The 14,885-nt window shown below is 31.6% G+C and overlaps 1 protein-coding gene across 2 annotated transcripts; it reads right to left on the bottom strand.

Moving 5' to 3' along the window:
- Nucleotides 1-838: 838 nt before the first annotated feature.
- Nucleotides 839-14,836, bottom strand: LOC139517401 (3'(2'),5'-bisphosphate nucleotidase 1-like). 2 transcript variants are annotated; one of them, XM_071308385.1, is made up of 8 exons: nt 14,684-14,836; nt 13,038-13,139; nt 10,606-10,698; nt 7,992-8,102; nt 7,180-7,228; nt 3,780-3,923; nt 3,241-3,386; nt 839-1,757 (listed from the first exon to the last, which is right to left on the bottom strand). In XM_071308385.1, exons 1-8 carry the CDS (start codon nt 14,801-14,803, stop codon nt 1,332-1,334), a joined length of 1,191 nt encoding a protein of 396 aa, XP_071164486.1. In that variant the 5' UTR covers nt 14,804-14,836; the 3' UTR covers nt 839-1,331. The 2 variants fall into 2 exon arrangements, with proteins under 2 accessions (XP_071164486.1, XP_071164487.1); XM_071308386.1 differs by lacking the exon at nt 10,606-10,698.
- Between the last annotated feature and the right edge of the window lie 49 nt (nt 14,837-14,885).

The following is a 14,885-nucleotide window of genomic DNA, read 5'->3' as shown; positions in this document are numbered from 1 at the left end:
TGTGATATTTAAGTGAAAATTGAAGGAAAAAAATGTGACTTTGAAATGTTATCCATGCAAAATGTAACATATAGATAAAAGATATACATATATATAAATGTCAACCATGTAATGAAAATTGAAAGAAAAAAATGTGACTTTGAAATGTTATCCATGCAAAATGTAACATATAGATAAAAGATATACATATATATAAATGTCAACCATGTAATGAAAATTGAAAGAAAAAAATGTGACTTTGAAATGTTATCCATGCAAAATGTAACATATAGATAAAAGATATACATATATATAAATGTCAACCATGTAATGCAGTACTATGACATGATTTTCTTGGCACACTGATATTTTTATTACAAATAACATAGATAAATGAAAAATGGTTTCTCTGATGATTTCTTCATTGTTAACAGATTGTCTTTTCATAAATTGTCTCTGCTTGTTTTTCCAAAACCAAAATATGTAGAAATGTTTGAATTTATCCAGATTTTTTTCTCACAGATTTGTTAATATTTACAAAAATGTCTCAGAACAGATTTAACAACTTATTTTCCAAATATTTACTGACAAATACAAATTTTCGAAGAAGGTCCTCCACCATTTTTATGGTAAATTTTACTCCTTCCTTTACCAAATCAGAAACCTTGCATAAACTAATACTGCCAAGTAGGATCAAAATTCATTTGAAAGATTAATATAAGTAAATTATGATGTTTAAAAGAAGTTCAGTCTTGTGAGGATACATACAAGTGTTATACAACAAAAACTAACTTAGTTTATTTGAACAGATGACTAATGTTGAAAAACTCACAATACCTATATTTTTATTTTAAGTATCTTTTCTTTTTTTTATTTTATCTCCTCATATGCTCATTATTCATGAAATATTTGTTTAAGATATAATTTTCATATATTAGCTAGCTGACTTAGACATTAATTCAGTTAGCAGCAGAGTACTCATGATATTACATCTTTGAGAAACTATATCTACCTTTCTTTTATCTTCATTTGAATAAAAAAAATTAGAAAACTAACAATTCTTATACAAATAAATAAACAAAATTTATACAGAACAACAGACACCTAAGAAACAAAAATTTGGCAACACATTCATAGTATATTTATACAACAATAATAAAATTAGAATATGCAAAATAAAATGGAAGTAAAAATAGTATATATTTTCTTTTATTGTAACAATGATTATGACGCACTGCATCACTAAAGCTATTCTCTGTTTAGTACATTTACTATAATCTATATATATAATTATCCTACATAATGAATTATATTTCCCTAAATTTATAAAAATATCTAGACATTTTAATTATCTAAAGCTTGGTATCAAGAGTTTCATCAGCTAACAAGTCACTTTTTGTAGATCTGCTAGAATCAGAATCTGGTGTATCTGTTTTTTTTCTTTTGACACCTTGGTCAACATCTTTATTATTCATGTGCTGTATTCTGGCTAATTCGAACTCAGGCCAATCTTGGGCCTCAACGCTTTTATCAAAAACTTCTTTCACATGTTCTGGAACTTTGTTGACAATATAGTCATGATCTGAAACTGTAGCAAGAATTCCTCCCGTATTTTTGCGTTGAACTCCTGCACCGTATGACATTTTTATACCATGCATATCAGTTAAACGTCCACCAACTGCTGCCAAAACAGACTCTGGGGCACAAGTGTCCCATTTCTTGCATCCTTTACTGGCAAAAACATATGCATGGACTTTCCCTTCTATCAGCAATAGTACCTGCAAATACATTTATTGGAATTTTAAAATTTAATAATTATTTTCATAACATCTATGTCATAACAATATTTAAAACAATCAATTCTGTATAGATGAAAATAAAGAATTTCAGGGCTAAGACATTTCAATGTAATAGACCACTTTCAAGTTCATTCGTCACCGGAAAAACTTGTCAATTATGTGCGCCTTTATGACGTCATTTACCAAATAGAGGGGCTCGCCTGTATCCCTGCACTATTTACGTTCCTCAAGCTTCTTAGTGATCGTCGTTGTGCAGGATAAATTAAAAATAATGTTTGTTCTGTAGGTACTTAATGACAATTCCCAAATGACAGCAGATTTTGAGAATTCAATTTGCCGAATAATTCGTACAATATAGAATTATAGTTTTCCAACCACTCTCTCAACATTAGAATGGAAGTGACGAAGCCCCTAAACGCACAAATGACGTTCACTAAAACCAGAGTTTTTGACGGAAATGCATCGAACTTGAAAGTTGTCTATTGAATTGGTTTCTTAATCTTATTCATGAGATCCTAGAAACATTACACAAAGTCACTCACAAACAAACTTTGTCGACTTGTTCTGACCATTGAAGTATTATATTGTCAATATAATACTTTCATGTTCTGACTCAATTACAAACTTTTGTGGTTCTATGAGATTTGTAATACTTCAAAGGAGTTGCTTCCAGTGTGATGGTCGGCCATTGTGATTTTAGGTTTTTTTTTCTTCTGTTGTGTCCTAAAAACATGACAATATAAAGGAAAAAGCACATGTGAACAACAGCTAATTGAATGACTATACTTACTTTGTGACCAGCTCCCCCTACCCTCACTACACTTGTAGGTAAAGTAACATGTGAACAACAGATAATTAAATGACTGTTCTTACTTTGTGACCAGCTCCCCCTACCCTCACCACACTTGTAGGTAAAGTAACATGTAAACAACAGATAATTAAATGACTGTTCTTACTTTGTGACCAGCTCCCCCTACCCTCACCACACGTGTAGGTAAAGTAACATGTAAACAACAGATAATTAAATGACTGTACTTACTACCTGTTGGTGACCCTCTGTTGTTGTTGTTTTTTATTTGGTCGGGTTGTTGTCTCTTTGACACATTCCCCATTTCCATTCTCAATTTTACTTTGTGACCAGCTCCTCCTACCCTCACCACACTTGTAGGTAAAGTAACATGTGAACAACAGATAATTGAATGACTGTACTTACTTTGTGACCAGCTCCCCCTACCCTCACCACACTTGTAGGTAAAGTAACATGTGAACAACAGATAATTGAATGACTGTACTAACTTTGTGACCAGCTCCCCCTACCCTCACCACACTTGTAGGTAAAGTAACATGTGAACAACAGATAATTGAATGACTGTACTTACTTTGTGACCAGCTCCCCCTACCCTCACCACACTTGTAGGTAAAGTAACATGTGAACAACAGATAATTGAATGACTGTACTTACTTTGTGACCAGCTCCTCCTACCCTCACCACACTTGTAGGCTCACAAGCCTCTACAGTTTCTGTTACAAGTCGGTCAGAATGAGATCTAGATGTTGTAACAATGAATTCATCTTTCGGTAACACATCTCTAGTGAATCCAAATGACCCTACAAATACATTAAAGCTAAAGGAAAAACTGAAAATTTGTTGGTCTGGTTATGTTGAAGAACAAATGTTCCATATTATTTCACCAAAACTTTTTAAAGATCAAAGAAATCAAAAGTATGACAACATTATTTTTTTTTTTAAATATATGTATATCATTACCCCCATTAATCTTTATGATGTCAGTAATAAAATATCCTACATTTGATAAAGAAAAAACACAGTTTTCCCCCTTTACACAGGATTCTCAATAGGAATTTTTCATGGTGAGTCCAGGGACTCATAACTTTTAGAAATAGTGAAATAAGACACTCTATTAAGTGTTGATAAGTTCTGTGAATGTCATATAGCTATTAGGCAAGTTCCAGATAAAGGGAGAAGTTTGCATATTTTACCTAGACCAATGATTCCCCAAATACATCTGCCTAATTCTGCGTCTGGCCCAGCTTTATAATTATAAAATGGCTGATTAATGATGCCTGCTACTGAATGACCTCTAGCTGATATACCAATCAAACAGGTCACATGATCTAATAAGCCTGAAAAAACAATAGATTTTGTCTATACTGAACATAAATAAAGGATTATTAAGGGCATACGATACAGTTACAGGGGAGGTAATGACTTTTTTTAAAGAGCCATTTGGTTTGATTACGTATGAAGATTATGTGTGCCAATTTTCATGAAAACGTAAATAGTGCAATTTTTTTTAAATTTGATATATATACAGCAAAAAATGATGTTTTTTTTCTACATTCATGAACATTTGATTTAATATGAGTTTTTTGAAAAACAAATTGCACAAAGGAGTAGGTTCAGTAAGACCCCTTTTTGGCCCCAAAATATAGCAGTTTTCCAAAATTGTGAAAATGTACTCTTTAATCTATTTATTCGAAAGTAGAATGCTTCTGCTACATAAATATGGGCTGTTTTTGACAATACATTGAACATATATTTGGTACTAGCATCATTAAGTCATGCTAAATTACTGAAATCTTCACAATTTTAGCATTTTAGTTTAATTTTAGGTGGTTTCCGTCTTAAATGAAAGTGGCCGTATTCGTGTTCATTTATAACATTGAAATGAAAGTTGTATATGATGATGATACATAATATATATAAAGGTTGAGGATGTCATTTATGACAAAAACCATCTGAAAAGTGAAGTTTTTTGGCATATTTGATAGATTTTTAATATTTAAGCTTGAATTGGAGCGTTTTTAATGACTAAAACGTTTAAAATCTTTCACATAAACTAATCGAATCAATTGAAATAGACACTTAAGTGTTTAAAAAGTGTCTAAAATCTTTCGTTAGATGAATTTGAAATTTGAGGCAAAAATCGGCACTTACTGGACCAACTCCTTTAAAGCACATTTATATAAAAGAGAATTTACAAATAAGTTAACAAAAAACAACTTGTGTCTATTTTTTTTTAAACTAAAAAGTTATGTATTTCTGGCGAAAGGAAAAATATGTCCACAAATCTGAAATTTGAGCAAAAATATAAAATTTATACCTCATTTTTGCTAAAAAAAATGAGCACATGATGATATATTTTTATTACATATTTGATTTAATCAGGTACAATGTAAAACCAGGTGCTCCGCAGGGCGCAGCTTTATACGACCGCAGAGGTCGAACCCTGAACAGTTGGGGCAAGTATGGACAAAACATTCAAGCGTCATACAGCTCTGAACTTGGATTGTGATCAAATTTTTGACATTACATGTTTTTTTTTACACAAAACAAATGTCAAGATTTTACAAATCAATTAAAGATTTCTTCTTCAAACTTTTTAAATCTAAAATTAAATAGTTGACACAGCATAGGTTTCTGACACAGAATGAATGTGGTCTAATGAACTTAAAATATTTTTTTTTGCCTTTGAACAATTCACTATGCTGTTGAATATTAATCCTCTCAAAAAAATGTTTGAAGAAATTTTATTTTTATTTATGAAATCTGAAATGAGAAAAATTTAAACCCCCCCCTTTTTTTTCACATCCCCGTTTCCCTTTTTGCAAAACTGATATCAATTCAAATTTCTAATGGAGTTTGCAACAATAACTTCTCTTTTAAATACATCATAAAATATTAAAATGTAAAATAAAGTGCTTGTTATCACTGAATGGTAAAGATTGGGTGGTAGTAAAAGTGAATATACATTGTTTATTGTATAAAACAATAAAAAAAACTTCATCAGCAACATTTTATATTGGCAAATTTCCAATGAAGTTATTTACATAAAGTTATTGGCAAATAAAAATAGAAAATGACATCATAGTCATGTCTGGCAAATGTCCAACATACATTATCTAAAAACATTTTAGATAAGATAAGGAAAAAAAGCTTCATCAGCAACATTTTATATTGGCAAATTTCCAATGAAGTTATTTACATAAAGTTATTGGCAAATAAAAATAGAAAATGACATCATAGTCATGTCTGGCAAATTTCCAACATATATTATCAACTTCTATTCTATACAAAGAAAGATAACTCCAATTGAAAATTAATTGCTATTGCACAATATTGTGCAATTAGATATTTCTTGCTATTGTGCAATACTGTGCAATTGAAAATTTCTTGCTATTGCACAATACTTGATATGGAATCCTGATTTGGACAAACTTGAAAACTGGGCCCATAATCAAAAATCAAAGGACATATTTAGATTAAGCATATCAAATAACCCCCAGGATTCAGTTTTTGTTAAAATCAAACTAAGTTTAATTTTGGACCCTTTGGACCTTAATGTAGACCAATTTGAAAACGGGACCAAAAATTAAGAATCTGCATATACAGTTAGATTCGGCATACCAAAGAACCCCAATTATTCAATTTTTGATGAAATCAAACAAAGTTTAATTTGGACCCTTTGGGCCCTTTATTCCTAAATTGTTGGGACCAAAACTCCCAAAATCAATACCAACCTTCCTTTTATGGTCATAAACCTTGTGTTTAAATTTCATAGATTTCTATTTACTTAAACTAAAGTTATTGTGCGAAAACCAAGAATAATGCTTATTTGGGCCCTTTTTTGGCCCCTAATTCCTAAACTGTTGGAACCAAAACTCCCAAAATCAATCCCAACCTTTCTTTTGTGGTCATAAACCTTGTGTCAAAATTTCATAGATTTCTATTAACTTAAACTAAAGTTATAGTGCGAAAACCAAGAAAATGCTTATTTGGGCCCTTTTTGGCCCCTTATTCCTAAAATGTTGGGACCAAAACTCCCAAAATCAATCCCAACCTTCCTTTTGTGGTCATAAACCTTGTGTTAAAATTTCATAGATTTCTATTCACTTTTACTAAAGTTAGAGTGCGGAAACTAAAAGTATTCAGACGACGACGACGACGACGACGCCAACGTGATAGCAATATATGACGAAAAATTTTTCAAATTTTGCGGTCGTATAAAAATAGCCTATACAGAATCTTAACTATTGTATGCCCTTAAAGAGCAAAGACTTATCTGTTAAAATTGAATTGGCTATTTATTTAATATAATGTCTCTCAGACCCATATACGAAGCCCTACTTGTTCTAAATTTTCTTTTATTTGTATGCAAGATTTAGTACAGCAATAATTAATAAGGTTTATGTTAGAAGAGTTAATTATTGTTTACTCTAAGCCTCCTTACTCTCCAACTGAATCAAAGTTGAAGGACATTCACCATTGTCTAACTATTATGCTATGTAGCAATATGATTTATGCATGGATACCTTTTGTTGAATTAGATTTCAGACATGAAGATCATTATAATAGAAAGGAAGTAAAGTTATAGCTTACCCTGTGTATACTCTGCTGTTCCATCAACAGGATCTACCCATATAACTATCTAAAGTAAAAAAAATATACATGTATGTAAGGAAGCTAAAACTGTAATCATGTAGATTAAATTTGCTGCTTTAGATTCTGTTGAGAGCAGACGTTTGTTCAAGGATGCAGAAGATTTTTTAGGTGTTTTCTGTCATTTTACTTAATATTTCTGTGATGCTGATACAATAATGAATAATGAAGTCCTACCCATATATGCCTTTAGGTTGTTTTTGTAAATAAAAATTATTATAATGATCCATGCACAAAAAAAAAATCATTTTTGTAACCTATTGGTTGCAAACAAGAACTGTACCTCACACTGATATCTAGGATAATTTTCTGAACTTGAGACTGTGCAAAGCAATGAAACCAATGTTGTTGGTTTTTTTTAATTTCTAGGATAATTTTCCAAATGTATGACTGTTCAAAGCAATGAAACCGTTTGTTGTTGTGTACTTGCAACATAAAGGTCAAATGCATCTCTCTTGAAATTTGCATATATTTCTATAGTGACAACAAGGGTATACTTTATCATTATTTTTTCCATTAATTAAATTTCATTATATAACCCACTAAACAAACTGTAGTGCTTTAAAGAGAAATTGATGAAATATTATTAGGATAAACAAAAAACTTTGCATCAACAAAATGTGTAAGATTATATGTGTTTTTAAGAAAACAGAAATCTTAAGTCAATGAAAAATGGAAATTATAATGGCCGAAAAGAAAGATGATGAAAGAACAAACAGTCTGCATAAGACAACTATGTATTTTTCACTTACTTCTTCATCTTTTATATCTTTAAGATATTCAGGACAGTCATGAGCAAGAACTTCATCTGAAAATCCCAATTCAAACAAGTCTTCTGAAATTTTTTCTGATGGATCTAATGCCTGGAAGGAATATTAAATCAATTCATATTAAAGTAATGGTTTATAGGTCATGATGAGACAATTGCTAGATCAGAACAAACCTGTATATGAAACGTGTTGTAACTTTTAAATGTAAAGTTATTCAAATGAAATACAGAAAAATCGTTACTTATCAGTTCTATGTTTTAAATATGTGCTGCTTTTGCTTTAAATTTTAAATTAAATTAATGGTTTATGAATACCGGTTGTAAATGTCATGACTTCTAAAAAACAATAAGAAATTATTTCAAACATTTTGGAAGATGGGATATCATACTATGAATACAAATGATTTCAACCCTTCAGACTGCTGAGCACATGATGTAACCATTGTTACCAACCCCAGAGGTAATACCTGAGGTAAGGAGAAAATTGTGCTTTTTAAGGTAAAATGTGCAAAAAAAATTATTAAGATACACATATGAGTGAATATTTATTTTTAATGAAATATGTAGTTGTTTTAAAATATGAAATGAAATATAAATGAGATAAACAAACAGAAGAAACAAATCAAAATGTCTTTGTATCAAAACTAAACAAAAAGATAAAACAAACAAAATATCAATATCCATATGCATGTACTGACTACTGTGGATTCATTATTATTTTTTTATCTTATTTTGTGGTGGTAGATGAACCACAAATTTAAATTACAAAGAAAGAATTATCTATTGGCTTGTATTTAGCCTTTTGCAATATCAAATAAGAGTGTTCACACTGAATGGTCTCGCCTTCTTTACTAATCATTGATATTATGTTGATAGTCCTAAATATAAAGCTTTATTACAACTGTCACATAAACTTAACATTAACCAAGAAAACTAAACATTGACCAATGAACCATGAAAAATAGGTCAAGGCTAGATGAGCCATGCCAGGCAGGCATGTGCACCTAATAATCCTTCCTTACAACAAATACAGCTGATCTATTGCTTATAGTTTAAGAAAACAGACCAAAACACAAAAACTTAACACTGAGCAATGAACTGTGAAAATGAGGTCACGGTCAAATAAAACCTGCGAGACTGATGTATAGATTATAAAATATTTCCATACACCAAATATAGTTGACCTATTGCATATAGTATTAAAAAAAAAGACCAAAACTCAAAATCTTAACTTTGACCACTGAACCATGAAAATGAGGTCAAGGTCAAATGACAACTGCCAGCTAGACATGTATACCTTACAATCATTCCATACACCAATTATAGTAGATCTATTGCATACAGTATGAGAAAAACAGACCAAAACACAAAAACTTAACTATAACCACTGAACCATGAAAATGAGGTCAAGGTCAGATGACACCTGCCAGTTGGACATGTACACCTTGCAGTGCTTCCATACACCGAATATACTAGACCTATTGCGTATAGTATCTGAGATATGGACTTGACCACCAAACCTTGTTCACTGATCCATGAAATGAGGTCAAGGTCAAGTGAAAACTGTCTGACGGGCATGAGGACCTTGCAAGGTACACAAATACCAAATATAGTTATCCTATTACTTATAATAAGAGAGAATGTAACATTACAAAAATTCTTAACTTTTTTTCAAGTAGTCACTGAACCATGAAAATGAGGTCAAGGACATTGGACAATTGACTGACGGAAACTTTTTAACATGAGGCATCCATATACAAAGTATGAAGCATCCAGATCTACCACCTTCTAAAATATAAAGCTTTTAAGAAGTTAGCTAACGCCGCCGCCGTCACAGGATCACTATCCCTGTGTAGAGCTTTCTGCAACAAAAGTTGCAGGCTCAACAAAAAATAAATGAATCCAAAGTATCTTTGACCTTGGCTATCGGGTATTTGTTGTATTTGTAGTTAGCATACTGGTATATATTTCGTGTTCAGTCCAGTTACATAATTTGTTAGAACTGACAGTTCATGCATTTGGTTGTGTTTAAGCTGGCCATGGGCCTTAACAAGAAAATAGACAAATCACCTATTTCATGAGCCTTATTACAAAAGAACAGTAAGATACAGTTTATTTTCTTTAGTGTTGGTGTCCTTGAAACATTTATAATCTCAGTTTGAGTCAAAGTTTAGACATATTAGTTTTGTTTAACCTTATTTAGTTTGAATGAGAGCCATTGCCTTCTAAGATAATGACAGTCACATTCCATTAAAGTTTTGGACTTTTTTGCAGTGAAGTCTATCTAAATCATATATTCCCTTGTATCATTTAAACTTTGGTGTCGTTTGTCAATTTTGTCAATTTCCCTTATGTTTGGTCAACCTTTTGTTCTAAATGATGATGAATAAATTTGGTGACCTGAGAAAAATCTTACTCATAGATTTATCTCTATGTGAGTTGCTGTACATGAATCAATTTTTTTTCTGTCATAAACTTATCAACATAATATCTTGTTTCAATTGGACACATTTTCCCACTTCATTAATAAAAATGTAACCTAGCCATAAATAAGGTAAACAGGAAGGACATTAAAGCATGCAATGCAGTTAACATACCATGGGAGATAAATCTGTATGTAGTTTGTTTGGACATGGACCAAAGGGAGACAATCTACTTGTCAAACCAAGATTGTTCATGTTACAGTCATCCTATTCCAAAAGACAAAGATGAAGATCTTCAGGTTTGTCAACTTTAAAGTTCATTTGAAAGGACAATAGTGTATGACAACCTTCAAATTTAATGCAGATTAATAACTAGAGGCTCTAAAGAGCCTGTGTCGCTCACCTTGGTCTATGTGAATATTAAACAAAGGAAGCAGATGGATTCATGACAAAATTGTGTTTTGGTGATGGTGATGTGTTTGTAAATCTTACTTTACTGAACATTCTTGCTGCTTACAATTATCTCTATCTATAATGAACTTGGCCCAGTAGTTTCAGAGGAGAAGATTTTTGTAAAAGATAACTAAGATTTACGAAAAATGGTTGAAAATTGACTATAAAGGGCAATAACTCCTAAAGGGATCAACTGACCATTTCAGTCATGTTGACTTATTTGTAAATCTTACTTTGCTGAACATTATTGCTGTTTACAGTTTATCTCTATCTATAATAATATTCAAGATAATAACCAAAAACAGCAAAATTTCCTTAAAACTACCAATTCAGGGGAAGCAATTCAACAAAGGTCGTCCGATTCATCTGAAAATTTCAGGGCAGATAGATCTTGACCTGATAATCAATTTTACTACGTTAGATTTGCTCTAAATGCTTTGGTTTTTGAGTTATAAGCCAAAAACTGAATTTTACCCCTATGTTCTATTTTTAGCCGTGGCGGCCATCTTGGTTGGTTGACCAGGTCACGCCACACATTTTTTAAACTAGATACCCCAATGATGATTGTGGCCAAGTTTGGTTTAATTTGGCCCAGTGGTTTCAGAGGAGAAGATTTTTGTAATAGATTACTAAGATTTACGAAAAATGGTTAAAAATTGACTATAAAGGGCAATAACTCCTAAAGGGGTCAACTGACCATTTCAGTCATGTTGATTATTTGTAAATCTTACTTTGCTGAACACTATTGCTGTTTACAGTTTATCTTTATCTATAATAATATTCAAGATAAATAACCAAAAACAGCAAAATTTCCTTAAAATTACCAATTCAGGGGCAGCAACCCAACAACAGGTTGTCCAATTCATCTGTAAATTTCAGGGCAGATAGATCTTGACCTGATAATCAATTTTACTACATGTCAGATTTGCTCTAAATGCTTTGGTTTTTGAGTTATAAGCCAAAAACTGAATTTTACCCCTATGTTCTATTTTTAGCTGTGGCGGCCATCTTGGTTGGTTGGCCGGGTCCTGCCACACATTTTGTAAACTACATACCCCAATTGTGATTGTGGCTAAGTTTGGTTTAATTTGGCCCAGTAGTTTCAGAGAAGAAGATTTTTGTAAAAGATTACTAAGATTTACGAAAAATGGTTAAAAATTGACTATAAAGGGCAATAACTCCTAAAGGGGTCAACTGACAATTTCGGTCATGTTGACTTATTTGTAAATCTTACTTTGCTGAACATTATTGCTGTTTACAGTTTATCTCTATCTATAATAATATTCAAGATAATAACCAAAAACAGCAAAATTTCCTTAAAATTACCAATTCAGGGGCAGCAACCCAACAACGGGTTGTCCGATTCATCTGAAAATTGCAGGGCAGATTGATCTTGACCTGATAAACAATTTTACCCCATGTCAGATTTGCTCTAAATGCTTTGATTTTTGAGTTATAAGCCAAAAACTGCATTTTACCCCTATGTTCTATTTTTAGCCATGGTGGCCATCTTGGTTGGTTGGCCGGGTCACGCCACACATTTTTTAAACTAGATACCCCAATGATGATTGTGACCAAGTTTGGTTTAATTTGGCCCAGTAGTTTCAGAGGAGAAGATTTTTGTAAAAGTTAACGACGACGGACGACGACGACAGACGACGGACGCCGCCGGACGCCGGACGCAAAGTGATGGGAAAAGCTCACTTGGCCCTTCGGGCCAGGTGAGCTAAAAAGGCAAATGAATGCAGTTCACCACGTGCATTTTAAAAGGCTTCGTCCTTCCAAAATACTGAATGTTCAACAGATGAAATATTTATGCTCTAATTCTTCATTGCAAGTGTATAAAATTTATAATTTTCATCAAATCAAATCAATTGACTTTTGTTTTTCATGAAATTGGAACATCTACTTATCAGGAACTCTAATTTTAATTTAAAAAAGCTTGACATAGATATGAAAACTTCTATTATAATGACATACCGGTTTATATGGGGATATTTGATTTCATTATTATTATATGCATAGAATAGATGTAGGATAATAGTAGGATATACAAATTTTATCTATTTCTTGAAAGTCCGGTGGATAAGTTCTTTTACTTATCTGACATACTTCATGTCTTGTGGATACATGTAATATTGCTTTGTACATACCTCTTCTCCAAATATAGAGACTTTGGGAAACTGTTTGTGTAGTGATGCTATGATACATCTCTGTGCAGTTCTGTCTGCTTCTGTTTGAAAATCATTTTTACCCTGAAACAATTATTTAATAATATTTTCTTGTTATATATGTATCATATATTTTCATTATCAAATGTACAAGTTTGTTAAGATTAAAATCAAAATGTCAGATATGCTTTGCATCATGATATAATAATTCAATGATTTTTTTGTTAATGAAACCAATATGAAGAACACAATAATTTCTAAATGTGCTTGAAATACAACCAATGTCCTCCAGTTAAACCTACAATGCAGCAATATTCAAGGTTATTTATAGACTTCCAACATTGCCTTATCAATCTGTGTTATTCTGCTAAAGTGCACTTCCAGACAACTGGTACTATTAAGCTTCTGCCAAAAGATTTAAGATGGAACACTGAATTACATAAAACATGTGTCAAATTTGGAAAATTATGTGGAAGGTTTTTCGTTCAAAAATAACATGAATAATGAAAAGGTTGAATTTCCAGTACAATTTACAGTTACATGTACATGTATATTTATATGTCATCAGAATTCTACCAAAAATGTGTGTGCCATCTTCATAACAAGAAAAGGTTTAATTTCTAGGACATTTTATACATGTAGTTATGAATGATGGTTAAAATTTAAAGTATTCAGAATTCTACCTTAATTTATAACCTACGATTTTCTATTTAACATTCCAATTTTATCTTTTTTGTCTGTTTACATTGTAAGATAGCAAATACATTTAATCATTATGCTGATATGTGCATGTCATCTTATTCTAGAACTTTATCTGATGACATTGTACATGATAATTCCACCTAATGACATTGTGGACACAAGTTCCACCTTATAACCTTAAAAGACTTTAAAAAGTTTTTTTTGTTCTCCATTCAACTTTTTGTTGCAATATTGTTATTCTTACTATTTAAAATTAAAGATGTATGTCAAAAAGTGAAAAATGTTGTTTAATCAATCGAAAAGTGGAATGAAATAAGTGGAATTCAATTCAAAACTACATTTTTTGTAAATTTATTTATATATAAATAGATTGACATTTAAAATTCTTGTATTGGTCTTAACAAAATGCATTCTGTGTAGCTGGCTGATTTAAATATCTACATGAACTATCCAGGTTGATGGCTCCAACCATGAAATATTGTCTCAATAAACACAAAATGTAACTTTGGATTACCTCCCTTTAATGAGACAACATTTCATTTCTACCCTCCTATGCAATATTGTGCAATAAGACAAAATTCAAGATGAAATTTAGTCCCTCTCTTGACATTTTTTTCATAGTTGGGGACTAAATAGCATGGTTATTTGTTACATAATCATGAAAAATTATACTGACACTGACTTCAGGGACAATATTTCATAGGACAATATTTTGCCTTATATATGTATTCATGACAGTGTGATACTATCATTTAAATAAGAATATGCATTTTGAATGAACAAAATAATAGTTCTTCAACTTTTAATTTTATTTGTTTGAACAAGTCTGAACATAAAATTTAAAAAAAAGACATTTTTTCAAGCTGCATGTAATTGCCATACCCCCGTTAGACAAGATAACTCTATAGTGGTAAAAAGATACTGACCTTTTCGACAATCCCCAATTCTCCTTTCTTGAGCACGTCTCTAATGATTTGACAAGCTCTGTTTGAAACTGCTACTGAGGCAGAAACAACTCTCATAAGAAGTGCAGCCTTGGCAGCCATGATGGTCAATGTAAACAGTAAAGTCGTAAATAAAAGTTGATACCCAAATGACAATTTAGGAAAATTTACTTCCTATTGCTTT

Source organism: Mytilus edulis, chromosome 3 (genome assembly GCF_963676685.1).
Source record: "Mytilus edulis chromosome 3, xbMytEdul2.2, whole genome shotgun sequence".
In the NCBI taxonomy this organism is placed as follows: domain Eukaryota; kingdom Metazoa; phylum Mollusca; class Bivalvia; order Mytilida; family Mytilidae; genus Mytilus; species Mytilus edulis.
The sequence above is the reverse complement of the archived record's forward strand: the minus strand, read 5'-3'. Positions and strand labels throughout refer to the sequence as shown.